This window comes from Centropristis striata, chromosome 13 (genome assembly GCF_030273125.1).
Source record: "Centropristis striata isolate RG_2023a ecotype Rhode Island chromosome 13, C.striata_1.0, whole genome shotgun sequence".
Classification (NCBI taxonomy): domain Eukaryota; kingdom Metazoa; phylum Chordata; class Actinopteri; order Perciformes; family Serranidae; genus Centropristis; species Centropristis striata.
In genome coordinates, this window is record NC_081529.1 from 29,086,623 (window position 1) to 29,107,764 (window position 21,142).

General features: G+C 36.1%; 3 protein-coding genes and 3 gene segments (V, D, J or C); all 6 read right to left on the reverse strand.

The window, feature by feature from the left end:
• Positions 1–844: 844 nt before the first annotated feature.
• Positions 845–2,781, reverse strand: LOC131983409 (immunoglobulin lambda constant 6-like). The segment is given in 4 exon segments: positions 845–1,264; positions 1,976–2,006; positions 2,550–2,656; positions 2,742–2,781. Coding segments are annotated over 4 exon segments (510 nt in total).
• A 1,039-nt stretch (positions 2,782–3,820) lies between these two features.
• LOC131983411 (T cell receptor gamma variable 4-like) lies at positions 3,821–4,290 on the reverse strand. The segment is given in 2 exon segments: positions 3,821–4,158; positions 4,251–4,290. Coding segments are annotated over 2 exon segments (378 nt in total).
• A 763-nt stretch (positions 4,291–5,053) lies between these two features.
• LOC131983570 (immunoglobulin lambda-1 light chain-like) lies at positions 5,054–9,351 on the reverse strand. The gene is made up of 4 exons (XM_059348303.1): positions 9,312–9,351; positions 8,895–9,219; positions 6,351–6,385; positions 5,054–5,556 (listed from the first exon to the last, which is right to left on the reverse strand). The coding sequence occupies exons 1-4, from the start codon at positions 9,349–9,351 to the stop codon at positions 5,231–5,233; spliced, it is 726 nt and encodes a 241-aa protein (XP_059204286.1). The 3' UTR covers positions 5,054–5,230.
• Positions 9,352–10,180: 829 nt separating this feature from the next.
• On the reverse strand, positions 10,181–13,731 carry LOC131982773 (immunoglobulin lambda-1 light chain-like). Its single transcript, XM_059347372.1, has 4 exons — positions 13,692–13,731; positions 13,278–13,599; positions 11,531–11,568; positions 10,181–10,674 (listed from the first exon to the last, which is right to left on the reverse strand). The coding sequence occupies exons 1-4, from the start codon at positions 13,729–13,731 to the stop codon at positions 10,349–10,351; spliced, it is 726 nt and encodes a 241-aa protein (XP_059203355.1). The 3' UTR covers positions 10,181–10,348.
• A 998-nt stretch (positions 13,732–14,729) lies between these two features.
• Positions 14,730–15,199, reverse strand: LOC131983412 (immunoglobulin lambda variable 3-21-like). The segment is given in 2 exon segments: positions 14,730–15,067; positions 15,160–15,199. Coding segments are annotated over 2 exon segments (378 nt in total).
• Positions 15,200–16,004: 805 nt separating this feature from the next.
• LOC131982770 (immunoglobulin lambda-1 light chain-like) lies at positions 16,005–20,288 on the reverse strand. Its single transcript, XM_059347368.1, has 4 exons — positions 20,249–20,288; positions 19,834–20,156; positions 17,326–17,362; positions 16,005–16,527 (listed from the first exon to the last, which is right to left on the reverse strand). Exons 1-4 carry the CDS (start codon positions 20,286–20,288, stop codon positions 16,202–16,204), a joined length of 726 nt encoding a protein of 241 aa, XP_059203351.1. The 3' UTR covers positions 16,005–16,201.
• Between the last annotated feature and the right edge of the window lie 854 nt (positions 20,289–21,142).

Genomic DNA, 21,142 nt, shown 5'->3' on the forward strand with positions numbered 1-21,142 from the left:
AGAATTTTTTTATTTCATTTCAGAAAATGATTCATTTTATTGTGCTTGATCATAAAAGAGAGCAAAACTAAACTAATTGAAATGTATCTTATTTAGGTTGCTGCATTAATTCAATTTTATGTCGCAGTCGGTGAAGCATCACCTCTCTTCCTTCCCAGGATGCACCTGCAGGCCTTACCTCTTTATTTAAATGAAAAGGTCAAGGGTCAGCTCAGTAAAATCAGAAGGAACTGTCTCTGAACTTCTTTCAAATGCTATAAATTTGTCAATTATATGCATTTGAATTTTTACTAAATGAATCAAATTTATTTGTACTTTTTCTTTTCTTCTTTTTTTTTTTTTTTTTACAAAAAAAAAGGAAAGAAAATTAATTTAAAAAACTAACATTATATATATAATATCTACATGCAATTCATTAGTTACAGGACAAAGCAAACTCATTAAGTCTCTGTTCATTTACTGTTCTTTAAACCATGTCTTTATTTCAGTAACTTCAACAACATAGTTAATAAACTAGTGAATACGTTTTGCATCTATATGAGGCACAGAATTCAACTTTAAGTGATCATAGTTTGTAATGACAGTTTATTATTTCAAACAAAATGCAAAAGAACCCTTTGGGGTGTTTATGCAAGGCCACTTTTCACCAAAAGGGGGAGGCACCTCCCTCTTATCTCATCTGATAAGAAGCAACTTCAGTAATGTTTGAGTTCAGGAAGAAACCATGAATAAATATTGAATATTGCACCACCAAGTTAGTTTTTCTCTTCAACAAAACAAATAAAACTCTGTATTTTTTGGACAAAATGCTTTTATTAAAGCCACCAATGCACAATACAGCAAAGCTAAAATATTTCCATTAATTAAACCTAAAAATGTGTTTATTTCTAAAACTAGCACAAGCCTTTTAATAATATGACATATTTATTCACCTATTGAATGTGGCATTCAGACATTGTCATGTTTTTCTCTGAAGTCTGGGAACCCAGAGACACTTGACATGTGAAGACTTTGTCCATGATCCACTGTGAGGATTTAATGGACAGATAGCTGCTGATTTTGAAAGTCTGGTCTGGTTGCTGAACAGCGGTGCTGGTAGAGATCCCACTGCTCACCGGACACCCGTCACCAAACCAGGTAACTTCTGCCAGGCCCTTAGACTCACTGGGAAGTACAGCGAGACAGGCCAGAGAGGATTTATCAGCCTGGAGCTCAGCACTGGTCGGAGGGAAGACAGTCAGGACAGGAGGAGGGAGGCTGGAGCCTGAAAACACACAGATGTTCACCATTTAAATTTGCAGAACATGATTTAAACTGTGGCTATCTCACAGTGAAAGACAATATATTGTCATTCACAGATTTCAGTTATTATAAAAACATTTTTTTACGGAGGCTCTGTAACACAATCTCATTTTCACAGTAAGTGTTATTTACATAAACGTGTTTCCAAGTACACATGATTCAATAATTCCTATTTGCAGTATTGGAATGTCAGATAAGAAATATTAAATGTCAAGGAGAAATAGAGGATCAAATACTTTTTCTCTCAGACCATGCGGTTATTATAAGATATATCTTATAAGTATTATAATAAAACAATGAGGGATTAAAAAAATATATTTACAAGTTGAGCCAGAGATGGAGAAGACAACAATAAAATGATAAAATAAAAAAATAAAATAACAATATAATAATTTTTTTTTTTTAAAGTATAGTGCAAAGACAGATTAAACTGAATGTATAGAATAAGAAAAGACAAGAAAAATGAAGATGTCATGTAGGAAAGTGAGTTAAGTAAAGTTCTACATTTAACACTGACAGAAAAAAACATTAAACCCTGATATATTTTAGAAGTTAACTAAATTTACTAAAGTTTTTTTTTTTTTAGCTATCAATGAACATTACATTATTATTTATCAATTCTGAATGAAAACTGTAAAATCTGTCCTTTTTGTGGTAAATAAAAAGCACTTACTTGTCACAATCAGCTTGGTTCCTTGTCCGAATACCACAGTGATTCAGTTTGTATACATGGCCGTACAAAAACCTCCTGACTCTCACTAATGAGGGGAGTGGAACTGAAACATGCTGTTGAGACCAACTTTCACTGTCAACATCTCATTCACTGCATCAGTCTCATGTTGTTCCTAAACACTGCTGGACTTGAGGAATGTTCCTGCATCTTCTGCTGCGTCTTCTGTTTTCATGCTTTTGTTAAGTCTGAATATCTGCAACAAACTGAGAATAACTTTCATGAAAATGCTCCCAGAATTCGTCAGAGTTTATCACGTCTGTGACTGAGGTTTTTGTCATGGTGTGAATCACTGTGATACAGCTTCAGATGCAGAGTCGTCCCACATGCTACAGAAATACTGAGCAGAGTCTCCTGCCTCTGCACGCTTAATGATGAACTGGAAATCTATGTTTGATGTGTGTTTAGAATTGAAACGACCTGAGGAGAATCCTGATCCAAAGCTGGGTGAACAAGAATAGCATAATCTCAGAACAAACTGAGGAGCTTCACCAGGAACCTGTTTATACCAACTGACTCTATTCGAATAATGCCTCTCAACATTGCAGTTGAGAACAACCTCTTGTCCTGTAGAAACTGTGTGGACAGCAGGCATCTGAGTCAGCACGATCACTGCATCAACATCTGTCAACAAACAGAGAAAAATACATGAGTGAAAGGTTCCTGTGTGACAATATGTGCTCTAAAAGGAATGAGAAGAATCTCTTACATGTTAGAGCAGTGATGAGAGTGCAGAGGGTCCCCAGCATGTTGTCAGTGTGTGGTGTAAACGTCCCTTACTGTCCAGCTGAGAGGTGAGCAGGGTTGGAGTGTGAGGAGGAGAGACACTGAAGCTTATAAAGACACTGAGGAGAGGAGAAGAGGAGGAGGAGGAGGAGTTTCAACAGTTTTCATTCATAAAACCACTGCAGTATTAGATTAAATCATTTCTGATTAAACATTATTTGAAAACCTCTATTGCTCATAGAATGTGTCTGAAAGTATATTTGATAGCTGTTGGTTATTTTTGTGTGAGTTTTATCGACTCTGCTGGTGATATCAGATTCCTTTCTGCGCATCTTTCGAGAGTATTCTTTCAGTCATCATATAGACCACAGGATGAAGTTATTGCAGCTGGTTTATACAGTAAGTTTATTTTACAAGGTTTTATTCTAAATATTCATGTCAGCAAGCAATCATGTGTGCTATTGATCCAAATTATTCTGACTGACACTATTAAAAACTGTTGAAAAACTCTCTATCTACATTGCCTGTATGTAGGTTAATGTAGTGAGTTTAACTGTTCATGTTTTAGCTTCACATTAATAAAGTGTTTGGCTGTTGAAGCGCTGTGAAGCAGTTTACTTTGGGCTCTGCCTTATGAAGCATGATTCATGTAGTCAGATTACTGTCAGATTTACTTCATCTGGAAGTGTAACAGTCATTACCACCTGAGTGTCTCAGACGTCTTTATCACATTATGGGTATTCAGAACAGCTTCTGTAAGCTTTCTATCACTAAAATATGTTATTAGGCAACACACAGCAACCTATAGCAACTGTTTTTATGACAGTCTCACATATCAAAAGTAAAGGTGGTGCTTTAAAAGGAAAATGATTTAATAAACATGTGTGAAAATTAAGATATAGTTTCAAGATTCATGTCGTAATCATATAAAAGTGAAAATTTTGGATGTAAAAAAAAATATAAAATGTAAGAGTGTGGTTTGTTGCCTTCATCATCAGCTGACAAGAGTCAGAGACTGAAAAAGCAGAAGTATTAGTGAGGAGGTTTTTGTCACAGTGTAAATCACTGTGATAAGAACTCCTTAGCAGAGTCGTCCCATGTTTTACAGTAATAGACTGCTGAGTCTCCCTCCTCCACATTGTTGATGATCAAACGGTAATTTACTGTTGACTGATGAGTAGAAGTGAACTTCGGAGAGGAGAAACCAGAGCCGTAGGTTGGAGAGCTAGAGCTGCGATGAAAATATAGTACAAACTGAGGAACTCCTCCAGGAATCTGTTTGTACCAGCGAGCATAACTGCCAGTAACAGTCCCCAGGTTACAGTCCATGGTGGCTGTCTCTCCTTTCCTCACTGTCACAACAGGAGGCTTCTGTGTCACCAGCGTCACACCACTCACACCTGGAAACAACAAGATGACATGGAGTCAAGAGAAACACACAGACTGATGAATCCAACATGAGGTCAAAGCTGCAGTAAGTCAGCCTCCTTACATGTTAGAGCAGTGATGAGAGTGCAGAGGGTCCCCAGCATGTTGTCAGAGTGCTGAGAATGGCTTTGGAACTTGGAAAGTGAGCTTCTAATCTAATCTGCTGACAGATTCGAGGGTTTGGAGGATGAGGAGAGGAGTTTGTTTAGATCTGCATGGTGTCACATTTGTATTTGATTTTCTTTGGAGGGAAATTTCTTTAATTCATCCACTATTGTCACTTGATATGAAAACTTTCTTTTCAAGTTTTTCATCAGTCATCAACAGACATCTAGTGCAGGATATCAGCTTTATCTCTGCAGACATCTACACATTTCACACAAATAAGCAGTAAACCTTCTATGATTGACCAAATGAAAATAATTCAACTATCAGTGTGTTTCCAGTCAGAGACAGTTCCTTCTGATTTTACTGAGCTGACACTTGACCTCTTCATTTACATGGAGCTATAAATAAAGAGGTGAGGCCTGCAGGTGCATCCTGGGAAGGAAGAGAGGTGATGCTTCACTGACAGAGGATGAAAACTCAGTTTCATTTGCTCATGTTTTAATCTCTCTGTTGTGCTTTATAGCAAATTAACACTTTAATAACTTTCTGAATACAAATATACATATTTCCGTAAGAATTAAAAAGAAATATTTAAATGTATTTTTCCTGGATTTTCTGAAGTTTTGGTGAAATTAACATAGGGATTATAATAACAATGATAAAAGTAGATTTTGTAGAACATGATTGTTTAAAATGATCTTTTAATGAAAAAAAAATGAATACAAAAGCTTGTTTGATTGTTGAGTTTTTATTTGTATTTTTTTTGATTGAATGATTCTTGGAACAAGCAGCAAAGCTGATACAAAAGTGCCACCTAACTGTCACAACATTTATTACAAGCATGCAGACACATGTTTTCTAACATGTCAACTCTGTAATGAGCAAACAGCACAAAGAGTAAAGAAGCAGGTTGTAAATGGTCATTGTGCTCCTCTACTATTGTTCAGTGGGACAGTCTGACTTTTTGATGTTTTCCTCTGAAGTCTGGGAGCCCAAAGACACTTTACATGTGTAAACCTTATCCATGTTCCAGTCTGACGTCTGGACGGACAGATAGCTGCTGATTTGGAAAGTCTGGTCTGGTTTGTGAACAGCGGTGCTGGTAGAGATCCCACTGCTCACTGGACTCCCACCAACCAACCAGCTCACATCTGCAAAAGGCACAGACTGACTGGACAGACAGACCAGAGAGGCTTTGTTGGACTGGAGCTCAGCACTGGACGGAGGGAAGAGAGTCAGGACAGGACGAGGGAGGCTGGAGCCTGAAAACACACACAGGACCTTTATCAAATAACTAGGAAGAAAATCATTCATACAAATCTTTATAGTCACAGATTTGTGCATTAGTTTTGCTGGCAATACAAAATATATTTAAAAAAAAATATATATACATCAGCAATAAATATTCAGAAATCATCATCTCGAATAATATGTACTTTTTAAAAAACAAAAAAATATATAGTTTTAAATATTGTGTTTAGTTTATTATACTTTCTAAGTTGCAAAATAATGCATACAGTCAAATTCTGTGTCATAAATGTGCTGTTCAACCACTTTGAGAAATTAAGTGCTGTCTGTCTAACTAACATTAAAAAAAAACCTTCCACACAGCAACAGTAATATTCAGGTAAATTCATAATTATACCTAAATGACAAAACATTAATAAATAAATATTATAAACACAGTGATTTATTATTCATATCACAGCATAAACACCTACTGATGGAATATTTAACATTAAGTTTTATAATGTTAAAACTTGTCATACTTAATGAAAATAAAAAGGAACAAGTGTTGCACAACTGTTAAACATTCCTCAACCATCATATAAATCTGTAGAAAATATTTAGAATAGTTATAATTTCAGATTGATCCATTGCCTTCAAACACACAGCCTGGTATCAAAGCAGATGTAAAAAAACTAATCCATCTATTATTTACAGAACATGTAAAGTTTTTTCAACTGTAAGCAATATATGAATTTATTAATTTCTCTAAATATATATCGGAAATAGAAAATCTATCCTGTTTTATGATCAGTTAAAAAGCACTTACTTGTCACAATCAGCTTGGTTCCTTGTCCGAATACCACAGTGATTCAGTTTGTATACATGGCCGTACAAAAACCTCCTGACTCTCACTAATGAGGGGAGTGGAACTGAAACATGCTGTTGAGACCAACTTTCACTGTCAACATCTCATTCACTCCATCAGTCTCATGTTGTTCCTAAACACTGATAAAATAACATTTTAACAAAAGCTGACCTGAGTTTCAACACTCAATATTTTTTCATTCAGTTTTTATTTTATTGTTTTTTGTCATCTGAGGCCTGTTGGTGTTAAAATTTCAGCGGTGGTAGTAAATTGCTTTCCTCATTCATTTGTAAGAAATTCAATAATTATGATTACATGCTTCAAATATTTTCATTGATTTCAAGGTTCATGTTTTCTCAAAGTAATATATTACAGTATGTTCAGTAGACAGTGTAATAATAATTGGTAAACATAACTGTTTATTACTTATGTCAGTTTTATCACTTTTCTGAATTGTCCTCTCACCAAGAGAGCATGCTGCATATTAATAACGATTCATGTGATTAATTTATTGGAAACACATCAGTAATCTGGGAATGGATGATATGATAGCAGGTCAATTTAGGTTTTCATTCAGTTGTGTTTTATCTTGACTTCAACAGACTTGTTGTTCTTGCAGCTCTCATCTGCAGGATGAACTTTGGCCAACTGAGGGAGTTGAAATAGTGCAGTTAGATTATTATTTACTGTAAGTGTAATTATAATAATCACTCTGCATGGTAACATTCACGATCAATAACCTCCTGGGAATTTACATCAGCAACATAGTAGTTGTTATAGACCCTCTGTAGTTTCAATATTGTGTAAAGAGCAGCAAGAGATATTTACTATAAAATGTTTACAGTTTAATAGATCATGACTTGACTTGTTTGAACAATACACAACTACTACTAAGACAGTTCTGCAGATTGATGTGACATCGATTGTTGGGTTCAGAATTTTAAGAAAATATATTTAACATATTTGCATGGAAATTAGAGAAAGCATCAACTGTTTACTTGATTCCCAGTTAAGATGTGTCAGAGATTGAAAAAGCAGAAGTATTAGTGAGGAGGTTTTTGTCACAGTGTAAATCACTGTGATACGCGTTCCTTAGCAGAGCTGTCCCATGTTTGACAGTAATAGACTGCTGAGTCTCCCTCCTCCACATTGTTGATGATCAAACGATAATCTACTGTTGACTGATGAGTAGAAGTGAACTTTGGAGAGGAGAAACCAGAGCCATAGTTTGGAGCGCTGTTAGAGTGATGAAAACTCAGGACATACTGAGGAACTCCTCCAGGAATCTGTTTGTACCAATGGACATAATTTCCAGATTCAGCATGGCAGTTGAGAACAACCTCTTGTCCTGTAGAAACTGTGTGGACAGCAGGCGTCTGAGTCAGCACGATCACTGCATCAACATCTGTCAACAAACAGAGAAAAATACATGAGTGAAAGGTTCCTGTGTGACAATATGTGCTCTAAAAGGAATGAGAAGAATCTCTTACATGTTAGAGCAGTGATGAGAGTGCAGAGGGTCCCCAGCATGTTGTCAGTGTGTGGTGTAAACGTCCCTTACTGTCCAGCTGAGAGGTGAGCAGGGTTGGAGTGTGAGGAGGAGAGACACTGAAGCTTATAAAGACACTGAGGAGAGGAGAAGAGGAGGAGGAGGAGGAGGAGGAGGAGGAGGAGGAGGAGGAGGAGGAGGAGGAGTTTCAACACTGTTTCCATTCATCAATGAAACATTTTGACAACATGTTTGATAGCTCTTGATGATTTTTGCATGATTTTGATCTATTCCACTCTCATATCAATATTATTTCTATAATCATGAAGCCCACGGGATAATATGTCATTTGTTTATAAGTGTTTCTTATCATTTTCTCACTAAGTTGTACTTGTTGTAGGTAAAAAGAGTTCTTAGCAGGAAATAAAATATTATTTTATTCAAGTGTTTTTATTTTTCTAAATATTGCTTTCAGCAAGCTAACATGTTTGCTATCTCTCCTAATTGTTCTGAATAAAACATTTTAAACATTTTAAAAATAATTTGATCTGATCTTTTGTAAGTTTGATTTACATGTTTTTTAGTAATATTTATTGTTCATTATTCATCATTGTGGAACAGTTTACTTTGGTTTTCCATCTCATGAAAAATGAGACAGAGTACATTTTAAGTGTGTACATAACTTCTGGAAACTTAAGTGACATGACATGTCAAAACATATATTATATGACATAATGTATTATGTTTTTATGTATGTAGACGGGTGCATTTCCTGGTGACCTGATCATTTTTTTTAGTTTGATTAAGGAAGGGTGCAAAAAGCAATTTAAGATATATTTTTTAGATTCATGTACAAAAGCAGAATTCAGATGTTTGGAAAAAGTTACTGTAGTGAACACACAGTGAACAAGATCTACTGCACACAGTGTTTGTTGATGGCTCAGATGTGTCAGAGACTGAAAAAGCAGAAGTATTAGTGAGGAGGTTTTTGTCACAGTGTAAATCACTGTGATACCCACTCACTAACAGAGGTATCCCACGTTTGACAGTAATAGACTGCTGAGTCTCCCTCCTCCACATTGTTGATGATCAAACGATAATCTGCTGTTGACTGATGAGTAGAAGTGAACTTTGGAGAGGAGAAACCAGAGCCATAGTATACAGAGCTGTAGCTATGATGAAACCTCAATATATAATGAGGAACTCCTCCAGGAATCTGTTTGTACCAGCGAGCTTCACTGTCAGTAACAGTCCCCAGGTTACAGTCCATGGTGGCTGTCTCTCCTTTCCTCACTGTCACAACAGGAGGCTTCTGTGTCACCAGCGTCACACCACTCACACCTGGAAACAACAAGATGACATGGAGTCAAGAGAAACACACAGACTGATGAATCCAACATGAGGTCAAAGCTGCAGTAAGTCAGCCTCCTTACATGTTAGAGCAGTGATGAGAGTGCAGAGGGTCCCCAGCATGTTGTCAGAGTGCTGAGAATGGCTTTGGAACTTGGAAAGTGAGCTTCTAATCTAATCTGCTGACAGATTCGAGGGTTTGGAGGATGAGGAGAGGAGGTGCTGGAGGAGCAATTTAATACAACAGTGAAACTGAGAGGGACTGACAGGAGGAGGAGCTTTGCTTAGATCTGCATGGTGTCACATTTGTATTTGATTTTCTTTGGAGGGAAATTTCTTTAATTCATCCACTATTGTGGCTTTGGATAAAAACTTTCTTTTCAAGTTTTTCATCAGTCATCAACAGACATCTAGTGCAGGATATCAGCTTTATCTCTGCAGACATCTACACATTTCACACAAATAAGCAGTAAACCTTCTATGATTGACCAAATGAAAATAGTTCAACTATCAGTGTGTTTCCAGTCAGAGACAGTTCCTTCTGATTTTACTGAGCTGACACTTGACCTCTTCATTTACATGGAGCTATAAATAAAGAGGTGAGGCCTGCAGGTGCATCCTGGGAAGGAAGAGAGGTGATGCTTCACTGACAGAGGATGAAAACTCAGTTTCATTTGCTCATGTTTTAATCTTTCTGTTGTGCTTTATAGCAAAATAACACTTTAATAACTTTATGAATACAAATATCCATGTGTCAGTAAGAATTAAACAGAAATCTAGATCTTTTTCCTGGATTATCTGAAGTTTCAGTTAAATTAACACAGGGATTATAATAATAACAATAATAAAAGTAGATTTTGGGTAACACGATTGTTTTAAATGATGTTTTAATGAGAACAAATAAATTCAAACACTTGTTGAGTATTGAGTTTTTATTTGTATTTTTTATGATTGAATGTTTCTTGGAACAAGCAGCAAAGCTGATACAAAAGTGCCACCTAACTGTCACAACATTTATTACAAGCATGCAGACACATGTTTTCTAACATGTAAACTCTGTAATGAGCAAACAGCACAAAGAGTAAAGAAGCAGGTTGTAAATGGTCATTGTGCTCTTCTACTATTGTTCAGTGGGACAGTCTGACTTTTTGATGTTTTCCTCTGAAGTCTGGGAGCCCACAGACACTTTACATGTGTAAACCTTATCCATGTTCCAGTCTGATGTCTGGACGGACAGATAGCTGCTGATTTGGAAAGTCTGGTCTGGTTTGTGAACAGCGGTGCTGGTAGAGATCCCACTGCTCACTGGACTCCCACCAACCAACCAGCTCACATCTGCAAAAGGCACAGACTGACTGGACAGACAGACCAGAGAGGCTTTGTTGGACTGGAGCTCAGCACTGGACGGAGGGAAGAGAGTCAGGACAGGACGAGGGAGGCTGGAGCCTGAAAACACACACAGGACCTTTATCAAATAACTAGGAAGAAAATCTTTCATACAAATCTGAACAGTCACAGAATTGTGAGTTAGTTTTGATGGCAATTCAAAATATATTTAAATATATATATATATATATATATATATATATATATATATATATATATATATATATATATCAGCAATAAATATTTAGAAATCATCATCTAAAATAGAAGCAGTGCTCCTTTTAAAAACAACTCATTAAATTATAAATATTCTGATTAGTTCATTATATTTTTTGAAATGCAAAGTAATTAATGAAATCACCTTCTGTGTCATAAAAAATGCTTTTTGAATTATAAGAGAAAATGTTCAAACACTGTGAGAAATCTAGTGTTGTCAGTCTAACTAACATTAAAAAAAATTTAAATAAAAAACTTTCACACAGCAACATTAGTATACCGATCAATTCAAAATTAACTCTAAACATGATGAGATTAGTAAATAAATATTATATACTGTGATTTATATTCATAGCATAGCATAAACACCTACTGATGGTATATTTAACATAGAGTCTTATGAAGTTAAAACTTGTCATACGTAATAAAAATAAAAAGGAACAAGTGCTGCACAACTGTTCATTATTCCTCAACATCATATAAATATGTAAAAAAAATATTTAAAGTATTGCTATCATTTTCAGATTGATCCATTGCCTTCAAACACACAGCCTGGTATCAAAACAGATGTAAAAAATAAATCCATCTATTATTTACAGAACATGTCAAGTTTTTCCAACATATAATTTGACTGATTTCTCTAAATATATATCAGAAACAGAAAATCTATCTGTTTTATGATCAGTTAAAAAGCTCTTACTTGTCACAATCAGCTTGGTTCCTTGTCCGAATACCACAGTGATTCAGTTTGTATACATGGCCGTACAAAAACCTCCTGACTCTCACTAATGAGGGGAGTGGAACTGAAACATGCTGTTGAGACCAACTTTCACTGTCAACATCTCATTCACTCCATCAGTCTCATGTTGTTCCTAAACACTGCTGGACTTGAGGAATGTTCCTGCATCTTCTGCTGCATCTTCTGTTTTCATGCTTTTGTTAATTCTGAATATCTGCAACAAACTGAGAATAACTTTCATGAAAATGCTCCCAGAATTCATCAGAGTTTATCACGTCTGTGACTGAGGTTTTTGTCATGGTGTGAATCACTGTGATACAGCTGCAGATGCAGAGCCGTCCCACATGCTACAGAAATAGTGAGCAGAGTCTCCTGCCTCTGCACGCTTAATGATGAACTGATAATCTATGTTTGATGAGGATTTAGAGTTGAATCGATCTGAGGAGAATCCTGATCCAAAGCTGGGTGAACTATGAGAATGGTAAAATTTCAGAACATACTGAGGAGCTTCACCAGGAACCTGTTTATACCAACTGACATAATTCGAATAATCCCTCTCAACATTGCAGTTGAGAACAACCTCTTGTCCTGTAGAAACTGTGTGGACAGCAGGCGTCTGAGTCAGCACGATCACTGCATCAACATCTGTCAACAAACAGAGAAAAATACATGAGTGAAAGGTTCCTGTGTGACAATATGTGCTCTAAAAGGAATGAGAAGAATCTCTTACATGTTAGAGCAGTGATGAGAGTGCAGAGGGTCCCCAGCATGTTGTCAGTGTGTGGTGTAAACGTCCCTTACTGTCCAGCTGAGAGGTGAGCAGGGTTGGAGTGTGAGGAGGAGAGACACTGAAGCTTATAAAGACACTGAGGAGAGGAGAAGAGGAGGAGGAGGAGGAGGAGTTTCAACATTGTTTCCATTCATCAATGAAACATTTTGACAACATGTTTGATAGCTCTTGATTAGTTTTGCATGATTTTGATCTTTTCCACTTGTCATATCAATATTATTTCTATAATCATAAAGCCCACATGATAATATGCCATTTGTTTTTGTTATCATTTTCTCACTAAGTTGAACTTTGTGTAGGTTAACAGCATTCTTAGAAGGATATAAAAACATTATTTTATTCAAGTGTTTTTATTTTTCTAAATATTGCTCTCAGCAAGCTGACATATTTGCAACTTGTCCTAATCATTCTGAATAAAACATTTTAAACATTTTAAAAATAATTTGATCTGATCTTTTGGAAGTTTGATTTACATGTTTATTAGTAATATTTATTGTTCATTATTCATCATTGTGGAACAGTTTACTTTGGTTTTCCATCTCATGAAAAATGAGACAGAGTACATTTTAAGTGTGTACATAACTTCTGGAAACTTAAGTGACATGACAAGTAAAAACATATATTATATGACATAATGTATATGTTATTATGTATGTAGATGGGTACATTTCCTGGTGACCTGATCTTTTTTTTTAGTTTGATTAAGGAAGGGTGCAAAAAGCAATTTAAGATATATTTTTTAGATTCATGTACAAAAGCAGAATTCAGATGTTTGGAAAAAGTTACTGTAGTGAACACACAGTGAACAAGATCTACTGCACACAGTGTTTGTTGATGGCTCAGATGTGTCAGAGACTGAAAAAGCAGAAGTATTAGTGAGGAGGTTTTTGTCACAGTGTAAATCACTGTGATACGAACTCCTTAGCAGACCTGTCCCATGTTTGACAGTAGTAGACTGCTGAGTCTCCCTCCTCCACATTGTTGATGATCAAACGATAATCTGATGTTGACTGATGAGTAGAAGTGAACTTTGGAGAGGAGAAACCAGAGCCATATTCTACAGAGCTGTAGCTATGATGAAACTTCAACACATACTGAGGAACTCCTCCAGGAATCTGTTTGTACCAGCGAGCAGAACTGCCAGTAACAGTCCCCAGGTTACAGTCCATGGTGGCTGTCTCTCCTTTCCTCACTGTCACAACAGGAGGCTTCTGTGTCACCAGCGTCACACCACTCACACCTGGAAACAACAAGATGACATGGAGTCAAGAGAAACACACAGACTGATGAATCCAACATGAGGTCAAAGCTGCAGTAAGTCAGCCTCCTTACATGTTAGAGCAGTGATGAGAGTGCAGAGGGTCCCCAGCATGTTGTCAGTGTGTGGTGTAAACGTCCCTTACTGTCCAGCTGAGAGGTGAGCAGGGTTGGAGTGTGAGGAGGAGAGACACTGAAGCTTATAAAGACACTGAGGAGAGGAGAAGAGGAGGAGGAGGAGGAGTTTCAACATTTAGCACGTTTTGTTAATGAATCAGTAACAGTATTTATGGGTTTCCACATCAAATCAACAAATGCTTTTGTTCAACTTTGTTTTGTTGTTTTTCCTGCTCTGGTGTCCTTTGCATCAGTGTTAGAATCTAAGGAGTGGTAGAAATGAAAGGAAATTAAATATATATCTAAGTAATAAATATGATCACATGCTAATATATTTTTATTGGTCTCCAGATTCATGTTCCACAGTAGTGCAGTAAATATTGTTCTTTTTTTTCTCAGTTTGATCAGTTTACTGAAATGTCCTCTTGACTCCTGTGATTCATTTATTAACATTATTAATATTTAAAATTAGGTTAAATGTTAACATGTCAGTGACACATTTTCTTCGCTTATTTCTTTTTTGGATATTGCTACTTTAGTCTATCAGATGAACTTTGTGCGTATTTAGGAAATTGAAATAATACAGATGGGTTAATATTCACTGCAAATGTAATTTTAGTAATTATCACTACATATGCACAAGATTATTTGTTTTAAGAAGGATTTATGAAACTCTGGGACAAAAAGCTGTTTTACACTTTTTACTGTTTAAATCTTTTTTTGATGAGTAACAATAGACAACAATGATATTTCCATCAGAGTAAGAATCATAACTTAAATAAACTTGTATGTTTAATGGACATCTTCCATTGGGAAAGTGCTCAGGATTTATGTGATAATTCATTCACAGGGTTTCAATTTTTGAAAATACTATTTTAATATGTATATGTGTGTAAGTTAGAGAAAGCATTGACTGGTGGCTTCACTGCCAGTCAAGATGTGTCAGAGACTGAAAAAGCAGAAGTATTAGTGAGGAGGTTTTTGTCACAGTGTAAATCACTGTGATACGTGCTCCTTAGCAGAGTTGTCCCATGTGTGACAGTAATAGACTGCTGAGTCTCCCTCCTCCACATTGTTGATGATCAAACGATAATCTGATGTTGACTGATGAGTAGAAGTGAACTTTGGAGAGGAGAAACCAGAGCCATAGTATACAGAGCTCCAGCCATGATAAAATCTCAGAACATACTGAGGAACTCCTCCAGGAATCTGTTTGTACCAGTTAGCAGGACTGTTAGTAACAGTCCCCAGGTTACAGTCCATGGTGGCTGTCTCTCCTTTCCTCACTGTCACAACAGGAGGCTTCTGTGTCACCAGCGTCACACCACTCACACCTGGAAACAACAAGATGACATGGAGTCAAGAGAAACACACAGACTGATGAATCCAACATGAGGTCAAAGCTGCAGTAAGTCAGCCTCCTTACATGTTAGAGCAGTGATGAGAGTGCAGAGGGTCCCCAGCATGTTGTCAGAGTGCTGAGAATGGCTTTGGAACTTGGAAAGTGAGCTTCTAATCTAATCTGCTGACAGATTCGAGGGTTTGGAGGATGAGGAGAGGAGGTGCTGGAGGAGCAATTTAATACAACAGTGAAACTGAGAGGGACTGACAGGAGGAGGAGCTTTGTTTAGATCTGCATGGTGTCACATTTGTATTTGATTTTATTTGGAGGGAAATTTCTTTAATTCATCCACTATTGTGGTTTTGGATAAAAACTTTCTTTTCATGTTTTTTACAGGTCATCAACAGACATCTAGTGCAGGATATCAGCTTTATCTCTGCAGACATCTACACATTTCACACAAATAAGCAGTAAACCTTCTATGATTGACCAAATGGAAATAATTCAACTATCAGTGTGTTTCCAGTCAGAGACAGTTCCTTCTGATTTTACTGAGCTGACACTTGACCTCTTCATTTACATGGAGCTATAAATAAAGAGGTGAGGCCTGCAGGTGCATCCTGGGAAGGAAGAGAGGTGATGCTTCACTGACAGAGGATGAAAACTCAGTTTCATTTGCTCATGTTTTAATCTCTCTGTTGTGTTTTTATAGCAAATTAACACTTTAATAACTTTATGAATACAAATATACATATTTCAGTAAGAATTAAACAGAAATCTAGAATTTTTGATCTGGATTATTTGAAGGTTCAGTAAATTTAACACAGAAATTATAAAAAATAACAATTAAAAGAATCAGAATTTGTAGAACATGATTGTTTTAAATGATGTTTTAATGAAAAAAAATACATACAAACACTTGTTTCAGTGTTGAGTTTTTATTTGTATTTTTTATGATTGAATGATTCTTGGAACAAGCAGCAAAGCTGATACAAAAGTGCCACCTAACTGTCACAACATTTATTACAAGCATGCAGACACATGTTTTCTAACATGTCAACTCTGTAATGAGCAAACAGCACAAAGAGTAAAGAAGCAGGTTGTAAATGGTCATTGTGCTCCTCTACTATTGTTCAGTGGGACAGTCTGACTTTTTGATGTTTTCCTCTGAAGTCTGGGAGCCCAAAGACACTTTACATGTGTAAACCTTATCCATGTTCCAGTCTGACGTCTGGACGGACAGATAGCTGCTGATTTGGAAAGTCTGGTCTGGTTTGTGAACAGCGGTGCTGGTAGAGATCCCACTGCTCACTGGACTCCCACCAACCAACCAGCTCACATCTGCAAAAGGCACAGACTGACTGGACAGACAGACCAGAGAGGCTTTGTTGGACTGGAGCTCAGCACTGGACGGAGGGAAGAGAGTCAGGACAGGACGAGGGAGGCTGGAGCCTGAAAACACACACAGGACCTTTATCAAATAACTAGGAAGAAAATCATTCATACAAATCTTTACAGTCACAGATTTGTGCATTAGTTTTGCTGGCAATAAAAAATATATTTAAAATATATATATATACATCAGCAATAAATATTCAGAAATCATCATCTCAAATAAAATAAGTGTTCTTTTTAAAAAATATATATATATATATAGTTTTAAATATTGTGTTTAGTTTATTTTACTTTCTAAGTTGCAAAATAATGCATACAGTCACATTCTGTGTCATAAAAGTGCAGTTCAACCACTGTGAGAAATGAAGTGCTGTCTGTCTAACTAACATTAAAAAAATCCTTCCACACGACAACAGTAATATTCAGGTAAATTCAAAATTATACCTAATGATAAAATCTGAATAAATATATATTATAAACACAGTGATTTATTATTCTTATCACAGCATAAACACCTACTGATGGAATATTTAACATTGAGTTTTATAAAGTTAAAACTTGTCATACGTAATAAAATTAAAAAGGAACAAGTGTTGCACAACTGTTAAATATTCCTCAACCAACATATAAATCTGTAGAAAATATTTAGAATAGTTATCATTTTCAGATTGATCCATTGCCTTCAAACACACAGCCTGGTATCAAAGCAGATGTAAAAAAATTAATCCATCTATTATTTACAGAACATGTAAAGTTTTTTCAACTGTAAGCAATATATGAATTTATTAATTTCTCTAAATATATATCGGAAACAGAAAATCTATCCTGTTTTATGATCAGTTAAAAGGCACTTACTTGTCACAATCAGCTTGGTTCCTTGTCCGAATACCACAGTGATTCAGTTTGTATACATGGCCGTACAAAAACCTCCTGACTCTCACTAATGAGGGGAGTGGAACTGAAACATGCTGTTGAGACCAACTTTCACTGTCAACATCTCATTCACTACATCAGTCTCATGTTGTTCCTAAACACTGATAAAATAACATTTTAACAAAAGCTGACCTGAGTTTCAACACTCAATATTTTTTCATTCAGTTTGTATTTTATTGTATTTTGTCATCTGAGGCCTGTTGGTGTTAAAATGTCAGCGATGGTAGTAAATTGCTTTCCTCATTCATTTGTAAGAAATTCAATAATTACGATCACATGCTTTACATATCTTCATTGATTTCAAGGTTCATGTTTTCTCACAGTAATATATTACAGTATGTTCAGTAGACAGTGTTTAATAATTGGTAAACATAACTGTTTATTACTTATGTCAGTTTTATCACTTTTCTGAATTGTCCTCTCACCAAGAGAGCATGCTGCATATTAATAATGATTCATGTGATTAATTTATTGGAAACACATCAGTAGTCTGGGAATGGATGATATGATAGCAGGTCAATTTAGGTTTTCATTCAGTTGTGTTTTATCTTGACTTCAACAGACTTGTTGTTCTTGCAGCTCTCATCTGCAGGATGAACTTTGACCAACTGAGGGAGTTGAAATAGTGCAGTTGGATTATTATTTACAGTAAGTGTAACTAAAATAATCACTCTGCATGGTAACATTCACGATCAATAAACTTCTGGGAATTTACATCAGCAACATAGTAGTTGTTATAGACTATATAGTTTCAATATTGTGTAAAGAGCAGCAAGAGATATTTACTATAAAATGTTTACAGTTTAATAGATCATGACTTGACTTGTTTTAACAATAAACAACTACTACTAAGACAGTTCTGCTGATTGATGTGAAATCAATTGTTGGGTTCAGAATTTTAAGAAAATATATTTAACATATTTGCATGGAAATTAGAGAAAGCATCAACTGTTTACTTGATTCCCAGTTAAGATGTGTCAGAGATTGAAAAAGCAGAAGTATTAGTGAGGAGGTTTTTGTCACAGTGTAAATCACTGTGATACGTGCTCCTTAGCAGAGCTGTCCCATGTAGCACAGTAATAGACTGCTGAGTCTTCCTCCTCCACATTGGCGATAGTCAAACGATAATCTACTGTTGACTGATGAGTAGAAGTGAACTTTGGAGAGGAGAAACCAGAGCCATAGTTTGGAGCGCTGTTAGAGTGATGAAAACTCAGGACATACTGAGGAACTCCTCCAGGAATCTGTTTGTACCAATTGACATAATTTCCAGATTCAGCATGGCAGTTGAGAACAACCTCTTGTCCTGTAGAAACTGTGTGGACAGCAGGCGTCTGAGTCAGCACGATCACTGCATCAACATCTGTCAACAAACAGAGAAAAATACATGAGTGAAAGGTTCCTGTGTGACAATATGTGCTCTAAAAGGAATGAGAAGAATCTCTTACATGTTAGAGCAGTGATGAGAGTGCAGAGGGTCCCCAGCATGTTGTCAGTGTGTGGTGTAAACGTCCCTTACTGTCCAGCTGAGAGGTGAGCAGGGTTGGAGTGTGAGGAGGAGAGACACTGAAGCTTATAAAGACACTGAGGAGAGGAGAAGAGGAGGAGGAGGAGGAGTTTCGACAGTTTTCATTCATCAATTAAACATTTTGACAACATGTTTGATAGCTCTTGATTATTTTTGCATGATTTTGATCTTTTCCACTTTTCATATCAATATTATTTCTATAATCATAAAGCCCACATGATAATATGTAATTTGTTTATAAAGTATGTGTTATCATTTTCTCACTAAGTTGTACTTGTTGTAGGTAAAAAGTGTTCTTAGCAGGAAATAAAATATTATTTTATTCAAGTGTTTTTATTTTTCTAAATATTGCTCTCAGCAAGCTGACATGTTTGCAACTTGTCCTAATCATTCTGAATAAAACATTTTAAACATTTTAAAAATAATTTGATCTGATCTTTTGGAAGTTTGATTTACATGTTTATTTATTAAAATGTATTGTTCATTATTCATCATTGTGGAACAGTTTACTTTGGTTTTCCATCTCATGAAAAATGAGACAGAGTACATTTTAAGTGTGTACATAACTTCTGGAAACTTAAGTGACATGACAAGTCAAAATATATATTATATGACATAATGTATTATGTTATTATGTATGTAGACGGGTACATTTCCTGGTGACCTGATCTTTTTTTTTTGTTTGATTAAGGAAGGGTGCAAAAAGCAATTTAAGATATATTTTTTAGATTCATGTACAAAAGCAGAATTCAGATGTTCGGAAAAAGTTACTGTAGTGAACACACAGTGAACAAGATCTACTGCACACAGTGTTTGTTGATGGCTCAGATGTGTCAGAGACTGAAAAAGCAGAAGTATTAGTGAGGAGGTTTTTGTCACAGTGTAAATCACTGTGATACTCCCTCGTTAGCAGAGCTGTCCCACGTTTGACAGTAATAGACTGCTGAGTCTCCCTCCTCCACATTGTTGATGATCAAACGATAATCTGATGTTGACTGATGAGTAGAAGTGAACTTTGGAGAGGAGAAACCAGAGCCATAGCTTACAGAGCTCCAGGTGTGATGAAATCTCAACATATGCTGAGGAACTCCTCCAGGAATCTGTTTGTACCAGCGAGCATTACTGTTAGTAACAGTCCCCAGGTTACAGTCCATGGTGGCTGTCTCTCCTTTCCTCACTGTCACAACAGGAGGCTTCTGTGTCACCAGCGTCACACCACTCACACCTGGAAACAACAAGATGACATGGAGTCAAGAGAAACACACAGACTGATGAATCCAACATGAGGTCAAAGCTGCAGTAAGTCAGCCTCCTTACATGTTAGAGCAGTGATGAGAGTGCAGAGGGTCCCCAGCATGTTGTCAGTGTGTGGTGTAAACGTCCCTTACTGTCCAGCTGAGAGGTGAGCAGGGTTGGAGTGTGAGGAGGAGAGACACTGAAGCTTATAAAGACACTGAGGAGAGGAGAGGAGGAGGAGGAGGAGGAGGAGTTTCAACACTGTTTCCATTCAACAATTACATATTTGATAGCCGTTGATGATTTTATGTGATTTTGATTTATTCAACTCCTGATATCAAAATAATTTTGAAAAAATGTGTGTGTTCATAAGTTTTCACTGAGTTGTACTTTATGTAGTAAACCGCGTTCTTAGCAGAGTATAAAAATATTCTTTCATTAAAGTGTTGTTATTGTTCTAAATATTGCAACATGTTTGCTATCCTTCCAAATTGTTCAGAAAAAATATTTAAACATTTTAAATAGTATTTGACCAGACCTGTTGAAAGTTAGATATACATGTTTATTGTTATTATTTGTTTATTATTTATCATTGTGAAGCAGATTCCTTTGGGATCTGCTTAATGAAAAATGATGAGATGAATGTCACATTGACATCATCTGAAACTTTCATAATCATCACTACTAATAAACCTAAAAAAATGTCTGACTAGTACATTTTAGGTTACCATAAACTTTGTAACATTTTAAGTGACATGACAAGAAAAAACATGTATTATATGACAGTATATCAGATATTATGTATGTAGGTGGGAACATTTCCTGGTATCCTGCTTATTTTTTTCAGTTTGATTAAAAAAGTCTGCAAAGAGCAATTTAAGATATATATTTTTAGATTTATGTACAAAAGCAGGATTTTGATGTTTGGAAAATGTTACTGTAGTGAACATTATCTACTTCACACAGTGTTTGTTG

Bases quoted from the DNA above. Each gene is read 5' to 3' on its own strand.
- LOC131983570 (XM_059348303.1), bottom strand. From the start codon at position 9,351: ATGCTGGGGACCCTCTGCACTCTCATCACTGCTCTAACAT. The intron at 9,220-9,311 runs GTAAGGAGGCTG...TGTTGTTTCCAG, and splicing joins TCTCATCACTGCTCTAACAT to GTGTGAGTGGTGTGACGCTG. The intron at 6,386-8,894 runs GGTATCACAGTG...CTGAATCACTGT, and splicing joins GATACCTCTGTTAGTGAGTG to GGTATTCGGACAAGGAACCA.
- LOC131982773 (XM_059347372.1), bottom strand. From the start codon at position 13,731: ATGCTGGGGACCCTCTGCACTCTCATCACTGCTCTAACAT. The intron at 11,569-13,277 runs GTTCGTATCACA...AAACTGAATCAC, and splicing joins TGGGACAGGTCTGCTAAGGA to TGTGGTATTCGGACAAGGAA. The intron at 10,675-11,530 runs GTAAGAGCTTTT...GTGTGTTTTCAG, and splicing joins AACCAAGCTGATTGTGACAA to GCTCCAGCCTCCCTCGTCCT.
- LOC131982770 (XM_059347368.1), bottom strand. From the start codon at position 20,288: ATGCTGGGGACCCTCTGCACTCTCATCACTGCTCTAACAT. The intron at 20,157-20,248 runs GTAAGGAGGCTG...TGTTGTTTCCAG, and splicing joins TCTCATCACTGCTCTAACAT to GTGTGAGTGGTGTGACGCTG. The intron at 16,528-17,325 runs GTAAGTGCCTTT...GTGTGTTTTCAG, and splicing joins AACCAAGCTGATTGTGACAA to GCTCCAGCCTCCCTCGTCCT.